The sequence below is a fragment of the Bos mutus genome, chromosome 5 (assembly GCF_027580195.1).
Source record: "Bos mutus isolate GX-2022 chromosome 5, NWIPB_WYAK_1.1, whole genome shotgun sequence".
In the NCBI taxonomy this organism is placed as follows: domain Eukaryota; kingdom Metazoa; phylum Chordata; class Mammalia; order Artiodactyla; family Bovidae; genus Bos; species Bos mutus.
The window spans coordinates 68,296,212-68,317,720 of record NC_091621.1 but is presented as its reverse complement, the minus strand read 5'-3'; the positions used below and the strand labels follow the sequence as shown (position 1 = coordinate 68,317,720).

Here is a 21,509-nt window from a genome sequence, read left to right as displayed (position 1 = left end):
GGGGTAAAACAAAGACTGAGAAGGGAATGAAAATCATTCAGACCAGATATTTACTGTATGACACTAGATTCTTTAAGACAAAAGAGAAAAGGCTTGAAAATTTCATATTAAGTTTTTAAGTGTAAGACTGCTTGAGGTACAAAGTGCAAATGGATGCTTCTCAAAATGAATGAACATGCTGCAGCTGCTGCTAAGTCGCTTCAGTTGTGTCCGACCCTGTGTGACCCCATAGACGGCAGCCCACCAGGCTCCCCCGTCCCTGGGATTCTCCAGGCAAGAACACGGGAGTGGGGTGCCATTTCCTTCTCCAATGCATGCAAGTGAAAAGTGAAAGTGAAGTCGTTCAGTCGTGTCCAACTCTTCGCAACCCCATGGACTGCAGCACGCCAGGCTCCTCCGTCCATGGGATTTTTCCAGGCAAGAGTACTGGAGTGGGGTGCCATTGCCTTCTCCGGAATGAACATGAAAACAAAGTAAAACACAGATTCTGACTTTTCCTCCAGAGACTCTGGTTGCACAGATATGGGATGGAGTACCTGCATTTGCATTCTCTCTAGTTCCTAAATGACACTAACGCTGCTGGTCTAGTCTGTGAACTACATTTGAGTGACAATGAATTAGATTTTAAATATTATTCTAGAAGCTTAAATTGGTACTGTCCATATATATGTGGTTTATAATTAGATTGCTTATTCTGCAGAAAAATAAAATTTTATAATAGTGTTTATTGACAACTGATAAAAGAATAAGTGTTTTGTTTTAACATGAGTGCAAAGAAATCAGCATCTTTATGTAATATCAGTGTTACTTCTTGAATCCCTGGTTGCACTATACATTATAAACCTTAAATATAAATGTATACTTTAATCAAAAGTGTTCAATAATATATACACAAGATTATCAAGCCCAGGGTATTAACTAAGAACGGGAGCAGGCAATGGCACCCCACTCCAGTACTCTTGCCTGGAAAATCCCATGGATGGAGGGGCCTGGTGGGCTACAGTCCATGGGGTCTCTAAGAGTCGGACACGACTGACCAACTTCCCTTTCACTTTCATGCATTGGAGAAGGAAATGGCAACCCACTCCAGTGTTCTTGCCTGGAGAATCCCAGGGACGGGAGAGCCTGGTGGGCTGCCATCTATGGGGTCGCACAGAGTCGAACACAACTGAAGCGACTTAGCAGCAGCAGCATTAACTAAGAACTAAAATTCAAAACTTCTAAATGTATATTCTGGGTTATTAGTGCATTTTGTTTTGCTGAGAAAGATTCCTTTGTGACCTCTTCTTTATAGATGGAAGTTTATATTAATGATTTTAGATCTTTCTTCCTTTTTAATGTTCTATCTTTTGTAATTGTCCCACAGTTCTTCAATACTCTGTTCCATATTTTTCACCTTTTTTTTAATGTTTGCATTTCAATTTTAGACAGTCCTGTTGACATTTCTTCATTCACTGATTCCTTTCTCAACTGTGTCAATCTTTTAGGAAGTTCATCAAAGATATTCTTCATTTCTTTCACAGTATTTTTTATTTCTAGCATTACTTTTGATCCATATTTAGCATTTTCATTTCTCTGTTCACATTACCCATCCATTTTTATATGCCATCCACCTTTTCCATTACAACTATTAGCAGACTAATCATAGTTGTTTGAAATTCCTCTTCTAGTAATTATGAGTCTGCTCCTGCTGGATACTTCTGCCATATCTAAATCTGGTTCTAATGCTTCATCTGTCTCTTCAAACTTCTTTTTTAATTTAATGTCACACTTACCTGCCCTGAGTCTCTAGCAAATTGTGTGTTTTTTGTCTTCTTTTTTTTTTTTAAATGGCATTTTTAATAGTGCAGGTACATCAGCAATATGAGGTTCTGAAAACCTGAAATGACAAAAGGAGATTAATTTTGGAATATGGATTTTAATTCAATATGAACCTTGTCTCTTTTGTTTAATGGAATTATATCTACTGAAATAAACTTGGCAAAAATTAAAGCAAGAAATTAGAAAATCAAAGAAAGTTAACCAAAACTGCATGGTTACTACTCATCTACGCCAAACACATCCTTTAAAAGGTTTAAATAGTAAATGTATTTCACAGGAATAGGTGATGGCATCCCAAGCCACTCATCTTCACATCTCTCTTTAATGTACGATGCCACTTCCAATTCAGGCACTGGATTCACTCTCCAGTTCAGGGCACAGAAAAATGACTCATAATTTATTTGTTTTTCACTGTCTTCAAACCCGGACAGTAAGGATCCTAGAAGATCTTCATTCAAAGGTAATCTGGAGGACTTGCACAGCCTTTTGATGTCTTTGCTGGGTAACACTTTTTTCTTTTCCCGATCTTCGTATACACACATAGCAATGAGTCTTTCAAAATTCTCAAAAGCATTTTTCTTGAGTTGTTCATGGGCCTGTGCAACTAGGACATTCCTATGTGGACAGGGGTCCTCAGGTACCCGGTAACGATGTGCAATGGTTATAACTTCTTGGTCTGTGAGTTTCCCGACAGTTAGATTCATCATTATTTCTCTGAATGTATTAAAATCCACCATCTTTGTGTGCATACAATCAGCAGCTGTAAACACCTGCTTGAGCTCTCTGGATTTGCATTCTTCTTCTTTTAACTTTTGTATGACAAATTCAATGTTGCTCAGGGGAAACTTATCTGAATTCCTCTCCATGTAGTTCAAGGTATACTCATCAGCATTGACCAAAAAAAAGAGGTAGCCATTCACGTTCACTTTGGCTCCAACATACAGCTCCTCAGCCTTGATATATTCCGAGAATTCACTTTTAAAGACTTCTTGTCCAGGCTTCTTAACACGAACTCTTTTTAAGAACATCCCTCCAGTATACCCTGAATTCCTCTCTATGGGTTCAAACACTGAAATTGTGTCATCACTGAGAAAATATGAAATAACAAACATCCTTTCCACATCAGCACATTTATGTGATTAGTTTTGCAAAAAAACCGGAGTGTATTGCTTATGTTGCCATAGCTGTCAAATTCAATGAACTTCTTGAAGTTCCTCTGATGAGGTATGGGCATAAGGCCTATGCAGGAGCGAAGAGAATCCTCTTCAGAACCGAAGCCGGTATAAGGTGGAAATTTCCTTTCTATTTTTGGAGGAGATGGGGCCTTACATGGAATCGAGGTAAAGTTCTCAATTCCATATTTAGTCCTATAATAAGTTTTTGTGAAATCATTACAGTCACAAAGGAGCACTCAGTCTCAGTGTTTGGGGATCGTAGAGAACTTATCCTGCATTACTTTCTGTCTGATGATACCATCGAGATCAAAGAAGTCTTGCCACATAACTCAGGAAGAGATGCTATGTCATTGTTTCTCCAGAGGAGAAAGCTACCTAAGTATGGCCCCCCTGGAGTCTATCAACCAGGCCAGTTAACAGACCGGACAGTTCTCAATGTGTATGGTGGCTACTCAGAGACCCAAGTGTATGGCTTCCTGTTGGATAAATATAAGCTAGGAAAATTAGACCAAGAGTTTTACAAAGATACTGACCTATCCATAGGAACCACCATCAATGTGTGGGGAAGGAAAGTGCTCCTTTGTTTTTTGTCTTCTAACATGCTTTGTAAACATTTTTTGAAAGCTGGTTATGATATACTGGGGTAAAAGGAACTGAAGTAAACAAGCCCTTAATATGAGATTTTATGTTTATCTGGCTAAGAGGCTGTGTTTTATTTTCTCTGTGACTGTAGTGTCAGAGGATAGTTTCCTCTGGCGCCCTTACTTTTGCCTTTTTGGACTTCTTTAGATACTTCTAACATAGGCCTGAGGTGTGTGGTGGCTCTTTCCCCTATAATCGAACCCTTGTTGATATGCTGGTTTGCTGTGTGGAGAGAGCGAGTGTTCCTACCATTAGGTCGTCTAATGAGCCTGTGCTGATTAAGACTTTGCTAAGAAAATATAATGTTATGAATCTATCTCAAAATAGCAACATTTCCCTCCTATTCCAGAAGAATGAGAACATTCTCTGTGAGAATTTTTCACCGTGAGAACCCGGTAAGATATCTGGAGATAAAATTCATGAGACTGTGGCAGCACATTTTAAGATTGGATTACCTCTCCGCGTTTTTAAGTCTCACACTTACCTGCCCTGAGCCTCTAGCAAATTGTCAATTATAGCTTGTTTCATTACCCCAGTACTGGCTCTAGAAGTGGTTTATGCCCCACGGCTTTTGTTTAGGTAGTCACTCGACTATAATTTAAGACAGCTGTGTGCCTATGACTTCAGTTCTCTAGATCTAAGAGAAACTGTAGACTTTCATTTTGATCAGGCTTCTTTTTTTGTGAGGATGGGCGTGATGGTTTCCAAGATCCTTACTTGCCAGTCTAGGAACCAGAACTGTAATTTTTATATTACTTCCCATTGAATTCTTCATCAAATACTCTATTACCTTGTCTTCTGGAGATGGCAAAATTTCTAATTGTATGGTATTTCAGTACTTCAAACTAGATTCAGTATTTTCAGATTTTGCACACTCATTAAGTATATGATTGATTCTCAAATAATCCTTTTTTTTCTCAGTTAAATCCTTGTTACCAAGCAAATATTTAAAGGTCTTTTTAAAACAATTTTCTTCTAGAGGAGAATATATTCAATGTATCTTGACTGCTTCAATATTTATAAATGTGAAGAAGTATCTGAAATCTGAGAAAGTTACATATAGCTTAAAGATCAATTTTTTCTATTGTTTTCCAGTATACATTTTACTCTGTTATCAAAAAAAATAAATAAGTAAACAAAAAACAAAGCCAAACCCACCTAAATCAATGTAGCTTTTTTATTTCTGAAGCCGTTAAACTGTACATGTACTGTGTTAGGCATCCTCCACTGAAAAAGCAACTCCACAGCTTTGTGGAGTTGTTTATTATGAACAGAATTATAAATAATATAGGCACTAATGAAACACCCATGTTTCCTAGAGTAAAATTTGATCCAGAGCCACAAAGACCAGATACCAGATGAAAGTGACAATTTTCTCTGTAACGCCACTTTCCCTTCCTGAAGGGCAACGGCTCCTCCCAGTGGAGAGAGGAGCAATTGAAGAGTGATCAGCTTCATTTTTATACCTGTTATAAAATAAACCAGCTAACATCAACTATCAACTGGGAAGTCAGGGAACAGTCTACTAGGGTCCTTACATTGTACTATATATTAAATTCTTAAAATAATATAGAAAGATGGTACCAATGAACCTATTTGCAGGGCAGCAATGAAGATGCAGACATAGAGAGCAGTCTCATTAAATTTGTCCATTGGTTTATACACAAACAAAACCAAAATCCCACAAATCATGGGAAAATTAAAGCAAAAAATCATTCCTTTTTTCAATTTGTCAGCCTCTTGAACTTTTAGTGTCTACAAAGGATCATTTTAGCTCAGAGAGAGTTGGGAGGATGATGCACGTGTGATTCAGAATCTTTTTTCACAGAAATAAGCAATTATTATGGACCTGGGAACTCAGTGGTTTTTCTGTATGAGAAATTTGGTAAGTCATAGTCATTTTTACTAACATCTGCTAGTTCCATTTATACTACCTAAGGACATACTTATAAGCAGAAATTTAAGAAATTCAGTAAAATGCTTAAAAAACATTTTGAATGTGATTCATGTTCCTTTAAGGAAACCTCAGTCTTCTGAATTTTTAAAATGGGAATTAAATCTGTTAAATATTATCCTGGTTTTTCACTAGTAATAAACGTCAACTTCGCAATTATCATCTTGGGTTGTCTTGGTTCATCCTATTTTACTATATTCACATAATAATCTTTTCTTCTACTTCCTTTTTAAGTTCTATCATATGATATGCATAGACTGGAATAGAAATTATTTTTATTTGCAATTGACATCTGAAGACAGTGTCTTATGAAAAAGCTTAAAATCAAATTTTAAAAAATACAATTTTCAAATGGCCCTCTTTTGTATTGCACCTGCCCTAATCCAACCTCCCACATCATCTCAAAAGTAGAGCTTTTCAATAGTCTCCTTATTGCTATTGCAGCCTCTGTTCTAAGAGCTATTTTAGAAGTGTGTTATCAAGACTGAAATAGAGCTCTGTCATTATATTTGCCTATAAAGCTATCACTTTATATAATTAAGTGTATTCCTTCATATTTACATTTTAAAGTTCTTTAAAAAAAATTGCTCAGAGACCTTTAAATACATGTTTCCAGGTAAGGCCAGAGATTACATAGTTAAGTGCATAGCAGTAGCCACATTTATGATACAATTTGTATCAAGTAACATTTATTTTCACCTTCAACAAGTATTATTAAAGGTATTATAATGGATTCATCAATACTGGGGGGAGGATGTAATTATGAAGATAAGACAAGATGGTAAAAGCATGTAAGTAGTATGTAGTTGATCCTCATTATTTATGAATTCTGTGATTCCATTGTCATGAGTTCGCATCTTAAATTTATTTGTGACCCAAAAATCAATATTCTAGGGCTTTCGCTACAGAAGGCAATGGCACCCCACTCCAGTACTCTTGCCTGGAAAATCCCATGGATGGGGGAGCCTGGTAGGCTGTAGTCAATGGAGTCGCGAAGAGTCAGACATGACTGAGCGACTTCACTTTCATGCATTGGAGAAGGAAATGGCAACCCACTCCAGGGTTCTTACCTGGAGAATCCCAGGGACGGGGAGCCTGGAGGGCTGCCGTCTATGGGGTCACACAGAGTCAGATACGACTGAAGCGACTTAGCAGCAGCAGCAGCAGCAGCAGAGCTTTCACAGTCATTCCATTCATGGACATGTGCATGCTCAACGTAGCAAAAAAAGTGATTTATTTGCCTCATGAACATGTTCTCAGCTGAGGTCAAATAAGGTTTCTCTCTGACATCTTGTTTCATCTTTCATACTGTAAAATGTGTTCTTTTCATGCTCTATTTAGTGCCACATTTTCCACATTTCTTTTTTTTTCTTTTTCTTGGCAATTTTTCCATTTAAAATGACCCCAAAGCCCAGTGCTGCAGTTCTGTCCAGTGTTTCTGGCTGCTAGGAGGCTGCACTATGTCTTATGAGAAATAGGTATGTTAGTTAAGTTTCATTCATTCATGAGGTATCATGTTGTCTTCCAGGAGTTCAACATTAATGAATCAATGTTTTAGATAAGGTGTCCTAAAGTAGAAGCACATATAAAGCAAAATTATCTGTTGCTCAGTTAAGAAAAATGTTATGGCTAGGGGTTTCCTGAGGTGCTCTTCACTCACCTTCATTCACCAAGAAGCAATGATTCAGTGTTTGCAGTGACTTCACAGAATGCAAGTGCCATGAAGTGAGAACTGACTCTAAAGACATTTCTTCTCTCTCTCTCTCTTCTTCTATTTTGACTGTACCAAGTCTTAGTTGCCGCACTACAGATCTTTGTGGTCGCAGCGTGCAGGGTCCTTAGTTGAGGCATGTGGAATCCACTTCCCTGATGAGGGATTGAACCCAGGTCCCTTGCATTGGGAGCGCAGATTCTTAGCCACAAGGAAGTTCCTAAACACATTTCTTATACTGAAGCCCATATTGTAAGACTACTGTATAATTTAGAATTAGAAAAAAAAATTATTTCTGGGATAGGTTCAAAGAGATATGGTCTTTGTAAAAGTAAGTTTTAGCCTGGTCTTGGAACTTCGGGATAGACAGGTGAAGATTACTGGGGAATAAGATAGGAGAGGAAACAGAAAGGAAATGAGGCTGGTCATGATGTGCTGGATATTACTGGGTGGCCTAGATCAGGATCCTCAGGAAGGCGGTGAAATGAGTGGAGGTACCACGGCCTAGTGATGAGAGATACTGAGTCCTAAGCTGAGAACTTGGCATTTACCTTAAAGAGGCAAATGTTATTATGAAGTTTTGGGTAAGGAAAATCTTGTTTAGGCTTTAGATATATCTATTAACACTACTTAAAGTGCCGTCAGTGGAATTACATATCTATGGCATCCATAACAAATAAATCAGTATGTTACTTATTTTGGTTATAGCTATTAGATCCAGGTACCAATTAAATTTAATACCTACAATTTATATTCTAAAGTGACTGTATTTTTTCCTAGTTGGCTAATATTTATTGATGAAGATTCTTGATAAATAATATGTATTGCTTTCCCACAGTACTAATCCAATAACTTAATATAATTAATTGAGTAAATATTAAACCTCCCCATCTTTTCCTTTTCTGTTTTATTAGTAATCATTCTAAATTAAACACTTTTCATGCCTATATAGAATTGATATTTTAGAGGGTTTGGGGCTGACTTTTATTGAGAGGATTAAATATTTTTATTACTTTGCAGCAGAGATTACCCAGATAGCTGCAATGAGAAGTTAACATTTATTATACTTTCTTTTGTGTTATTCCATTTGCATGCCTTAAATTAAGTAATTTGTTAAAGATTTATATTATTAATTTAAAAAATAAGATGTTGTAGAGAGGCTATATCTTAGGATAAACTGTGTTACTTTGATTCATTATCAAAAGGACCATCTGGAGACACGAAAAGAAAAATCTTTTCCCCAAACTCCAATGAAAGGATGATTATCCCCTCCGTGTGAAGAGGGAATTGGGAGGCTTTTTCTAAATGTGCACTTCAAAGGCTGAGGAATTGTCTATCCCGATGAAGAGCAGAAACAACACCAACGGCATGGCAAAGTTAAATGAATTCCAATTACTTAAAGCAAACATATAAACATCTGTAATTCTAATGGCCATAATGAATCTTTTCGGTTGAAAGAAGAAAAAAGTTCTAGCTGGTTTGATAATTGGATCAATTTTTCACTTATGGGCTGTCAATTATTTGACATTTTAATGCATACCAAATACAGCTAAAAGTATTTTAATTAGAATAACGCTGCAAAAACTAACCCTACAGCTTTAATTGTGGTTCTGAAGCACAAAATGTGCATCTGAATACCTATTTACTGAGCAGAAGTTAATTAAAAGCATAGTTATATATTGAATGTGTACAAGGCAAAAAGAGAGGGAAATAATTGGCAATTAAGAATGTGTAAGAGTCCACTCAATAAAGCTAAGCAAGACTACTCCAAACTTTAAACAAGTTGAGAATTTCCTTTTTATTTTGGATAGTATCAGAAATTGTAACAATTCAATAATTTTACATAGGTGTGGAATACTTATGGCTGTTAGTTTGAAAAGCTTCCATTTTACTATGAAAACAAGTTAAATTTATATGATGATTTGTTATTTTCAAGTTATCAGAGCATAAATGATTTTTGGGGGGTTTATTAAATGCTGAGGTTGATTTAAGAGTCTCAGCAAATAACACTTCCCTTTCCCATCTAAGTTAGAAACCAATTGAGCAATAAGTCAAAAGCAGAAGGTATATCAAAGCATCTCGTGTATGTTTGATTAGAAACTAGTATGCAGGACATATTGTGAAACCCGAATGATACTATTCACTTCCTGGCTGGTTGTAGAAGAATCAAATCAGACAATACATCTCTTCCAGAGAGTTTACAAAATTGAAAGAACTTATTTTCTCAGGAATAAGAAGGTAGAACCTGAAGTACATATAGCATGCTGGTGAGTCTTTAAGCAAAGTCACGGACTCAAAGGACATGAATCTGAGCAAATCTAAGAGATAGTGAAGGACAGGGAATCCTGACAAGCTGCAGGCCATGGGGTTACAAAGAGCTGGACATGACGTAGCCACTGAAAAACAACAGAGAAGATAGATAAATACTGAATCCCAAGAGAACATGTTGTCCAAACAGCAAATGCTTCAGTTGTTGTTCAACTGTTTCACATTGGTCCAGAGTAGAAAGCAAAGGATAGCATAACAAATGCCTTCTATTGATAACCATTTTTAGGTTCAGTTCAGTTCAGTCACTCAGTCGTGTCTGACTCTTTGCGACCCCATGAATCGCAGCACGCCAGGCCTCCTTGTCCATCACCAACTCCCGGAGTTCACTCAAACTCATGTCCATCGAGTCAGTGATGCCATCTGGCCATCTCAACCTCTGCCGTCCCCTTCTCCTCCTGCCCCCAATCCCTACCAGAATCAGAGTCTTTTCCAATGAGTCAACTCTTCACATGAGGTGGCCAAAGTATTGGAGTTTCAGCTTCAGCATCAGTCCTTCCAATGAACACCCAGGACTGATCTCCTTTAGGATGGACTGGTTGGACCTCCTTGCAGTCCAAGGGACTCTCAAGAGTCTTCTCCAACACCACAGTTCAAAAGCATCAACTCTTTGGCACTCAGCTTTCTCCACAGTCCAACTCTCACATCCATACATGACAACAGAAAAAACCAGAGTCTTGACTAGACTTGACTTGACTAGACTTTGTTGGCAAAGTAATATCTCTGCTTTTCAATACACTATCTAGGTTGGTCATAACTTTCCTTCCAAGGAGTATGCGTATTTTAATTTCAAGGCTGCAGTCACCATCTGCAGTGATTTTGGAGCCCAAAAAAATAAAGTCTGACACTGTTTCCACTGTTTCCCCATCTATTTCCTGTGAAGTGATGGGACCAGATGCCATGATCTTCAATTTCTAAATGTTGAGCTTTAAGCCAACTTTTTCACTCACCTCTTTCAATTTCATCAAGAGGCTTTTGAGTTCCTCTTCACTTTCTGCCATAATGGTGGTGTCATCTGCATATCTGACGTTATTGATATTTCTCCCGGCAATCTTGATTCCAGCTTGTGCTTCTTCCAGCCCAGCGTTTCTCATGATGTACTCTGCATATAAGTTAAATAAATAGGGTCACAATATACAGCCTTGACATACTCCTTTTCCTATTTGGAACCAGTCTGTTGCTCCATGTCCAGTTCTAACTGTTGCTTCCTGACCTGCATATAGGTTTCTCATGAGGCAGGTCAGGTGGTCTGGTATTCCCATCTCTTTCAGAATTTTCCACAGTTTATTGTGATCCACACAGTCAAAGGCTTTGGCATAGTCAATAAAGCAGAAATAGATGTTTTTCTGGAACTCTCTTGCTTTTTCAATGATCCAGCAGATGTTGTCAATTTGATCTCTGGTTCCTCTGCCTTTTCTAAAACCAGCTTGAACATCTGGAAGTTCACGGTTCACATACTGCTGAAGCCTGGCTTGGAGAATTTTGAGCATTACTTTACTAGCATGTGAGATGAGTGCAATTGTGCGGTAGTTTGAGCATTCTTTGGCATTGCCTTTCTTTGAAATTGGAATGAAAACTAACCTTTTCTAGTCCTGTGGCCACTGCTGAATTTTCTAAATTTGCTGGCATACTGAGTGCAGCACTTTCACAGCATCATCTTTCAAGGTTTGAAATAGCTCAACTGGAATTCCATCACCTCCACTAGCTTTGTTCGTAGTGATGCTTCCTAAGGCCCACTTGACTTCACATTCCAGGATGTCTGGCTCTAGGTCAGTGATCATACCATCGTGATTATCTGGGTCATGAAGATCTTTTTTGTACAGTTCTTCTGTGTATTCTTGCCACCTCTTCTTAATATCTTCTGCTTCTGTTAGGTCCATACCATTTCTGTCCTTTATCAAGCCCATCTTTGCATGAAATGTTCCCTTGGTATGTCTAATTTTCTTGAAGAGATCTCTAGTCTTTCCCATTCTGTTGTTTTCCCCTATTTCTTTGCACTGATCACTGAGGAAGGCTTTCTTATCTCTTCTTGCTATTCTTTGGATCTCTGCATTCAGATGCTTTTATCTTTCCTTTTCTCCTTTGCTTTTCATTTCTCTTCTTTCACAGCTATTTGCAAGGCCTCCCCAGACAGCCATTTTGATTTTTTGCATTTCTTTTCCATGGGGATGATCTTGATCCCTGTCTCCTGTACAATGTCACGAACCTCCATCCATAGTTCATCAGGCACTCTGTCTATCATATCTAGTCCCTTAAATCTATTTGTCACTTCCACTGTATAAACATAATGGATTTGATTTAGGTCATACCTGAATGGTCTAGTGGTTTTTCCCACTTTCTTCAATTTAAGTCTGAATTTGGCAATAAGGAGTTCATGATCTGAGCCACGGTCAGATCCAGGTCTTGTTTTTGTTGATTGTATAGAGCTTCTCCATCTTTTGCTGCAAAGAATATAATCAATCTGATTTAGGTGTTGACCATCTGGTGATGTCCATGTGTAGAGTCTTCTCTTGTGTTGTTGGAAGAGGGTGTTTGCCATGACCAGTGCGTTCTCTTGGCAAAACTCTATTAGTCTTTGCCCTGCTTCATTCTGTACTCCATGGCCAAATTTGCCTGTTACTCCAGGTGTTTCTCGGAGAAGGCAATGGCACCCCACTCCAGTACTCTTGCCTGGAAAATCCCATGGATGGAGGAGCCTGGTAGGCTGCAGTCCATGGGGTCGTGAAGAGTCGGACACGACTGAGCGACTTCACTTTCACTTTTCACTTTCCTGCATTGGAGAAGGAAATGGCAACGCACTCCAGTGTTTTTGCCTGGAGAATCCCAGGGATGGGGGAGCCTGGTGGGCTGCCGTCTATGGGGTCGCACAGAGTCGGACACGACTGAAGCGACTTAGCAGCAGCAGCCAGGTGTTTCTTGACTTCTGACTTTTGCATTCCAGTCCCCTATAATGAAAAGGACATCTTTTTTGGGTGTTAGTTCTAAAAGGTCTTGGCGGTCTTCATAGACCGTTCAACTCAGCTTCTTCAGCGTTACTGGTTGGGGCATAGACTTGGATTACTGTGATACTGAATGGTTTGCCTTGGAAATGAACAGAGATCATTCTGTCGTTTTTGAGATTGCATCCAAGTACTGCATTTTGGACTCTTTTGTTCACCATGATGGCTACTCGATTTCTTCTAAGGGATTCCTGCCTGCAGTAGTAGATATAATGGTCATCTGAGTTAAATTCACCCATTCCAGTCCATTTTAGTTTGCTGATTTCTAGAATGTCATTGTTCACTCTTGCCATCTCCTGTTTGACCACTTCCAATTTGCCTTGATTCACGGACCTGACATTTCAGGTTCCTATGCAATATTGCTCTTTACAGCATCGGACCTTGCTTCTATCACCAGTCACATCCACAACTGGGTATTGTTTTTGCTTTGGCTCCTTGCCTTCATTCTTTCTGGAGTTATTTCTCCACTGATCTCCAGTAGCATATTGGGCACCTACCGACCTGGGGAGTTCCCCTTTCAGTATCCTATCATTTTGCCTTTTCATACTGTTCATGGTTATCCCCATTCAATCAAGAATCATAAATTAAAGACTATTACCTACCAAAGAAACACTGCCACAAGAAGTAAGAGCAGGACAAGAGGCTAGGAGTGTTTAGAGGAAAGGACCTGTTTTATGCAAACTAGTGCAATGGCAAAGAGGCCACTTCTAATGTGAATCATGTATGAAAGTCTTTGAGAGGTAAAGAAGTAGTTATGCTTTATGAAGTAGCAGATTAAGACCATAACTGCACTGTCAAATTAGAAGTCTAATACTTTTCAATATACCTAGTTGCATTTTTGTCTTATGTCTGTATTCTTTGTTTGAATTATTCCAAGTTTGCTATCAGGAGCTCTATAAAACTGATTCCTGTGACTCTTTGATATATCCCATGAGTATCATTGTGGGTTTTTTTTCCCCCTTGCATTATTTCTTCATCACTTCCTGCCATGATGAGATGCTCCAGGCTCCTTCTGAAAATTTGAGCAATATTTAAAAAATAAAATAATAGAGTTAGCTTCATTATCTTCAGTAATGGATAGGTATCTAAATTACTTTTTAAACTAATTTGTGTATGACCAAGGATTTTCTAGTATTTAGGTTATATATCAACATTTCTAATAGTTTGACAATTAACTATTTAACATCAATATAATTTCATTGATTTATGGTTGCTTAAACTAATCCTTAACAAGGGTAGTTTACACAAAAACTCATTAACACAAACCTATATATTCAATTGATTATTTAAATTCTTAGGACAGGCAAAGGACTTGAAGAGACATTTTTATAATGAAGACACCTAGAGAGACTTTTTTTATACCATAGATCACAATCAAAAAGTCCCATCTAAAATAACATGTATAATCTAGTTTTCCAGTGAAGTTGCTAGCACATAAACTCCCTTACCAGATGCTAATGTACATCTCAGGTCCATTTTCTTTAGCATGCACATCATATATGTATATGTAAGTAGTGCATTATTTAAATGAAGATAAGCTTACTATCTATAAATAAATATCTGTGAAACAATATTTATGAATTACATATCTAATGGAATAGTATTCAATCACAAAAGGCAGGAAATCTTGCTATTTGTGACAGCATGGATGAATCTTCTTTAGGGCATTAGATTTAAGTGAAATAAGTCAGACAAAGCAAGACAAATACTGTATGAGCTCCCTTACAAGTGTAACCTAAAAAAGCCAAAATCACAGAAACAAAGAGTAGATTAGTGGTTGCCAGAGGGGGCTAGAGGTGAGAGAAATATGGAGATGTTGGTCAAAAGTACAAACTTTCTATTATATGATGATTGAGCTCTGAGGCTTTAATGGACAGCATGGTAGCTGTCATTAAATACAACTTTGCGTTGGATACTTGACATTTGCTAAGAGGGTAAATCTTTAATATTCTCACCATGTAAAAATTGTAACTGTGTCAGGTGACAGATGGCTCGGCTACCCTGAGTAGCTGGTGATCATTTCACAATATATCAGTTATCATATCATACATCTTACATTTATACGATATTTTTCTGCTAATTGTATCTCAGTTAAGCTGGAAAAAGTCCTCAGGACAAAAAGTGGAATACACGATGGTGTTTTGGGCAAAGGAAGGGAAGCTGTGCTCTAGAAGAAGGAATCTGAAAAAGGGTCCTGAGGACATGTGGTACCTTGATTGGAAGCTTTCAGGTGCCACCACCCCAAATGCATTTCTCCAAGTCTAAGGCCACTTTCCAGGAGCCTTTTTATCAGAACTAATTCTGACCTTGGGCAAAATGAAAAGCAAAAGTTCTTGCTTGTTATGAAATCTGCCATCTCTACTCTAGCTATGACTCCTATACTGGTGTCCAGCCAAGTCTTAGTCATTGCCTCACAGAATTCTGGTACTCAGAACCCTGCCCTTACTGTCTATCTTAACAGCGTGTCACATGGTCCAATTTCTCTTACACAGGTGTAGCAACTTCCTCTTAGTAGTATCTAAGTCTCCTGTCCTTGAACCTGGCAGCCCAATACCTGCCAGCTTAACTGGGGCTCTGATGCCTGCTAAGGGAAATCTCACTTTTTATTATATCCTTTGTCCTATCTCTCTTCATACCAGCTATCTGCCAACTCACTGCCATTTACTCTGGAAAGCTTGTGTTGCCAAAAAATAGGCCATTGTCTCCTACTCCCCCTAGGTCACACTAAATGTATTGGGTAATTAAGTTGAAAGCAGATATTTCAATTTTACTGGATGATTCTAGTATTATAAAAGTCTTCAAATAACAAGCATAGTATATGCAGAGAGGGAAGGATTCACCTCAGAATTGTCTTTTACATTCACAGATTTCCTCCTCACCTGTGCCTCTACAGCCCCAGTATTTCTAATGTAGATACACTTGTTCGCCACTCTCGATCCACATGAGTTGGTAAAATAGAACCTCATAGACCAAAATTTGATCTTGATTTATCAAAATGAATCAGTGTATCTTACTTCCCTGGCTAGTTATTATATTTCAGGAATGTGAATATTGTGAAAACAGAGAAATAGAAGGTGATGAGGTCTTTGCTGGAGAATTTCAGAAAAATGAAATACCAGCATTTGATCAGATGGTAGGTAAATATAAGGCTTGTTTCTGCAGCTAAAAATGGAGCTAACACACACACACAAAAACAAAGATGAAGGAGTATGAGGAATTTAAAAAAGTACCAAAAATGAAGATATCTTCTGAGCCCCCATATCCAACTATATTAGAAGCTAGCCCTACCGCTTGAACTTTTAAATACATGTGTTAATAAAATTTTGTTAGTCTCCAGCACGTGGTAAAGTAGGTGATATAGTGTGAAGGAAATTGGAGTTAGACAAATCTGGATCCTATTTTGCTATTTTCTAGTTATAGGAATTTAGTCAAATTCTTAACTGCTCTGCATATGTAAAGTCAATACTCACCTTACTCAAGATTCTACCTCATGCAATCATTAGTATTCTTGCATTCATATTGTTTTAAAAGATTTGGCTATTAGAGTGACAGTCTTTTAAAAGACAATTTTAAAAAATAGATAATTGAGTAATTGACTTGGATTAGTGACTTTAAGTTGAAGGCTTACTAAATTTTTAAATTAGTGATACAAGTTTAATTTATTAGACATAAAAGAATGTTTTAAACATTTAAGAGATATTTTAATATAGACAACAAATATTTGAGAAAGAAATCTAATATAATAATAGAAGATTTTTTAAAGTTCAAGGATGCATGATTAAATTTAGAGTTGAGTGCTCGTTATTTAAAGCCTCCTTAGAGATAATCATCAGAATCCAATAAACTTATAAATAGAATTAAAATTTGTAAAATAAACTAAAGCACAAGGGAAAATATATTTTAACTTTGGTATTTAGTCTTTAAAATAATTTTTCTAAATTGCCTTTTCTGTATATAAAATATCCTTAAGTGTACTAAAAAAAAAAAAACACCCAATTTCAATGTCACTCAATTCATTTATTCATAAATGACCCTTTACTAGCAGTATAATGAGGGTTTCCCCAATGGCTCAGTGGTAAAGAAACCACCTGCCAATACAGGAGACACAGGTTTGATCCTTGGGTCGGGAAGAACCCCTGGAGAAGGAAATGCCACCCCACTCCAGTATTCTTGCCTAAACATCCCACGGATAGAGGAGCCTGGCAGGCTACAGTTCATGGATTCGCAAGAGAGTTGGATATGTCTTTAGTGACTCTTCAACAACAGTATAATGACAAAAGTATGCCTGGTATATCATCTTTGCGTTTATCTATTTTATATTATTTACATTGTAAAACTGAAAAAAAAAAACACTTAGGAAATACAATGGAAAACAGATCCTTTATTCAACTATTTCTCCCCAAATATAACTGTTTTTCCCAGAGATAGCTTTGTTCATCCTTCCATTCTCCCTATTCTGTACATGTAAATCTTTTGTTGATATGAATAGAAACACATTAAACTTTCTCCACACCTTACACTTTTTACTGAACAGTATATCTTAGAGATATTTTTATATTATGGATGACCTCATTTAAAAAATTCCTGATAGCATTTCAGAGTATGAATTTATTTTTCTTTACTTAACCAATTCCTTATTGCTAAATAGTCAGGTTTATTTTTCCTTCTTTTGCTATCACAAATAATATTTCAGCAAGTATCTGTGTACTATATAGGCATTCTCACACACATGTGTGTTTATGTGGAGAACGAATATCTACAAGTAGAAATGCTGGGTTACCAGGTATGATTATTTTTAATTCTGAAAAAATATTGTCTAATTTTGCTCTATGGAAACTACTATTACACTTTACAGCCCCACCAACTTCCACCAGCTACAGATAAGACAGTATATCTAGAAGAGTTTTAACTAGAATCTCAATAATATTAACCCATTATAAAAACCCACCTAATCTATATTATATATAGATTATATACATATAATTGCAAATTTTAAAATATGTGTGAAGCTATTAACAAAGTTTTTATTTCTCTACTCTTACAATAATTCTTTACAGTAAGTTTCCAAGACCACATAGCTAGAAATTGGTGGAGACTGTAGCCAATTTTTGGCTTCTCAGGTGGCACTAGTGGCAAAGAAATCACCTGTCAGTGAGGGAGATATAAGAGACACATGTTTGATCCCTGGGTCAGGAAGATCCCTTGGAGTAGGAAATCGTAACTCACTCCAGTATTCTTGTCTGGAGAACCACATGGACAGGGAAGCCTGGTGGGCTATAGTCCATAGGGTTGCAGAGTTGGACATGACTGAAGCAACTTAGCACACAAGGCACATGGCCAATTTTTAACAAGCTATACTGACTTGCCAACAGGGTCATCTATTAGCCAGAAATGCAAAGTTATGATAGAGTAGGAACAGCTTCCATATCTTAGTACCATAAAAGAATGAGTCGATTGTTCATACACAGTCCATGCCACAGATCTGGAAGATGCTCTGTGGCAGTTCTCCTCTGAGACGGCTCCGTGGGCTCACAAAAGCGCTTGCTTCCTTAATCACCAAGGCAGGGGGAAGAAGTACTGCATCGTTCTCTTCAAATGCTATAGGATCACATAGGACAGGAAAACTTCAACCCACTGATGATGATGATGATGAGAATCATAATAATAAATAGCTGCCCTTCAGCATAGCACATTGGTATACAAGTCACTATTCTGTAGACTTTGTATGTATCTGATGAATACGCACTTTGAATAGGCAGTGTAACTAACCCTGATTACCATAGAGAGGACTGAAATACCAAGGGAAGAGGTCACTTGCCCAGGGTGATACTACTAATAATAAATGACAGATAAAGGATTTTATCATAACTTGTCAGGCTCCAGAGTTCACACTCTTCCAAACAATGTAGCATTCTATTCTTATAAATAAGGCATACAGCATACATATTAAAATATCAAAGATTAGAATGACATTTTTCTGTATTCTGACATTGTTTTACCCCAAAATGACTGAATGATGCTCAGAATAATAATATTATACAGAATTTATGCATATATATATATATACCACATTCGCTTTATCCATTCATCCATAGATGGACCCTTAGCACCCTGCAGCTGCCTTTGACCCCACCACTTCGTGTCTGTCTGCTACAAGCCTCTGCAACTACAAAGGTGTCCAGAGCTGTCTCTGCAGCCAAGTATGTACATACCACTAGTTCTGGCCACAACCTCTGCCTGCTGTGTCCCTAGCTCCTAGATCGTGAGGTGCTGCTGAGGAGCCCAACAGCCATAGCAGCCCGTGTGGGGCCACTCACAGTGCTCACAGCATGCACATCAATGCTGTGGGCCCCAGTGCTGTGACCTGACATCTGGGCCCCTGGACTGAGACTGCCTCAGGCCCCCGTACCACTGGATCCAGAGTCAAAGTATGCTTCCCGACACCTACACCAACGGAACAGAATCGAGAGCCCAGGATTAAATCCACACATGCATGGTCACCTAACATTTGACAGGCAGCCAAGAGCCCAGGATTAAATCCACACATGCATGGTCACCTAACATTTGACAGGCAGCCAAGAGCCCAGGATTAAATCATGCATGGTCACCTAACATTTGACAGGCAGCCAAGAGCCCAGGATTAAATCCACACATGCATGGTCACCTAACATTTGACAGGCAGCCAAGAGCCCAGGATTAAATCCACACATGCATGGTCACCTAACATTTGACAGGCAGCCAAGAGCCCAGGATTAAATCCACACATGCATGGTCACCTAACATTTGACAGGCAGCCAAGAGCCCAGGATTAAATCCACACATGCATGGTCACCTAACATTTGACAGGCAGCCAAGAGCCCAGGATTAAATCCACACATGCATGGTCACCTAACATTTGACAGGCAGCCAAGAGCCCAGGATTAAATCCACACATGCATGGTCACCTAACATTTGACACTCAGCAGGGAAAAGACATCTGCTTCAACAGTGGTGTTACAAATACTGGATATTCACATGCAAAAGAATGAAATTGGACCCTTATCTTACACCACTCATAAAAAATAACTCTAAATAGGTTAAAAACTTAAACCTGAAACTGCCTAGAAGCAAATGTTGTAAAAGTCTCCTGGACATTGGTCTTAGCAGCAATGTTGCAGCTACATAAACAAAAGCCAAAGCGTCAAAAGCAAAATTCTACACGAGACTACAGCAAGCTAACATGTTTTTTGCACAATGAAGGAGAAAAATCAACAAAATGAAAATGCAACCTGTGGAATGGGAGAAAATTTTTGCAAACTATGTGTCTCATAAAGAGTTAATATCCAAACTATAAACAAAACTCATAACAACTCAACAGCAAAAATGTAAACAATTTGATTAAAAAATTGACAGAGGATCTAAATAGACATTTCTTCAAAGAAGATATATAAATGGCCAAGTAATACATGAAAAAGGTGTTCAATACCACTAATCATCAGGGAAACCACAAATCAAAACCACAATGAAGTATCACTTCAGCCCTGTTAAATGGCAATTATCAAAAAGACAGCAAATAAATAGTGTTCATAAGGATATGGAGAAAAGGGAACCCTCATGCATTGTTGGTAGGAATGTGAACTGGTACAGACAATATGGAAAACAATATGCAATTTCCTCAAAAAACTAAAAATGGAACTACCATATGATCCAGTAATCCTGTTTCTAAGTATATAGCCAAAGCAAATGAAATCACTATCTCAAAGAGATATCTGCATTCCCATGTTCATTGCAGCATTATTCACAATAGCCAAGACTGAAAACAAGTTGTGTCTTTCAAAGGATAAAAGAAAATGTGGCCTGTATTTATATCTACCTATAATTCGTCCTTACCATTATCATTAACTATAGCATTATCTCTATTTAGCCATAATAAAGAAGTAAATCTGCTATTTATGACAACACAGATGCATCTTGAAGACATTATGCTCAGTGAATTAGGTCAAATACAGAAAGACATATCCCATATAATCTTATGTGTATGTGGAATCTAAAAACATTGAACTCATAGAGACAAAGTTAAAATGGTGGTTGCCAGGGACTGAAGGTGGGGGAGCTTAGGGAGATGCTGGTCAGGGTACAGACTTTCTAAGATCAGTAAGTTCTAGTATAACATGGCAGCTTTAGTTAATAATCCTGCACACTCAAAAGTTACTAGGAGAATAGAATGTTAATGTTTTCACCACAAGGACATCGATGCCAAAATGGTAATATGTGAGGTGAAGGCTGTGTTAAGCAATCTTATTGTGGTAAACATGTGCAATACATACAGTATGAAGTCGTTCTATTGTACACCTTGAACTTATACGATGTTATATGTCAATTATATCTTAATAAAGCTGAAAAACATGGAAAAGCAGTGTCTGTTTCCTAAAACTAGAAATACTTCCTTTGAGAAATCCTGTCCTGTGAGAGGAATAAATGAAGGGGCAAGATATTGAAGATTTTTCAGAATCAAGACAACATTGTGATATAATGTTTCTGACCTTGAAAAATGAAAATAAAAGATACAGAGGAGTAAAAAAAGAAAAGAAAGAAAGAAAACAAGGATTCACCAACAAATCCAGGTCAGATCTACATCTTAGGGAAAATACTCACAGGCACATACATTCCAGGGAAACTACTTTAGGAAATAATTAGGATTTTTATAGATTTTTTTCAAGGTAATAGAACTATTTTTAATAAGATAACTTTGTAAGCAGTGCAGATCCTCTTGGAAAGAAGAGAAATTGGAAGCTTTAAAAGAAGCAGAAAGGATGCTGCCAAACCCAGGCTGTAGATGACTAAAGCAGGGATGATGGCCATGGATGAAATCAGAAGTCAGGACTTCAAGAATATATTGTAAC

General features: G+C 37.7%; 1 protein-coding gene across 1 annotated transcript; it reads right to left on the bottom strand.

The window, feature by feature from the left end:
- Positions 1–1,835: 1,835 nt before the first annotated feature.
- LOC138987880 (EF-hand domain-containing family member C2-like) lies at positions 1,836–19,174 on the bottom strand. Its single transcript, XM_070370123.1, is given in 4 exon segments — positions 1,836–2,962; positions 2,965–3,231; positions 3,762–3,927; positions 19,037–19,174. Coding segments are annotated over 4 exon segments (1,494 nt in total). The 3' UTR covers positions 1,836–2,039.
- Between the last annotated feature and the right edge of the window lie 2,335 nt (positions 19,175–21,509).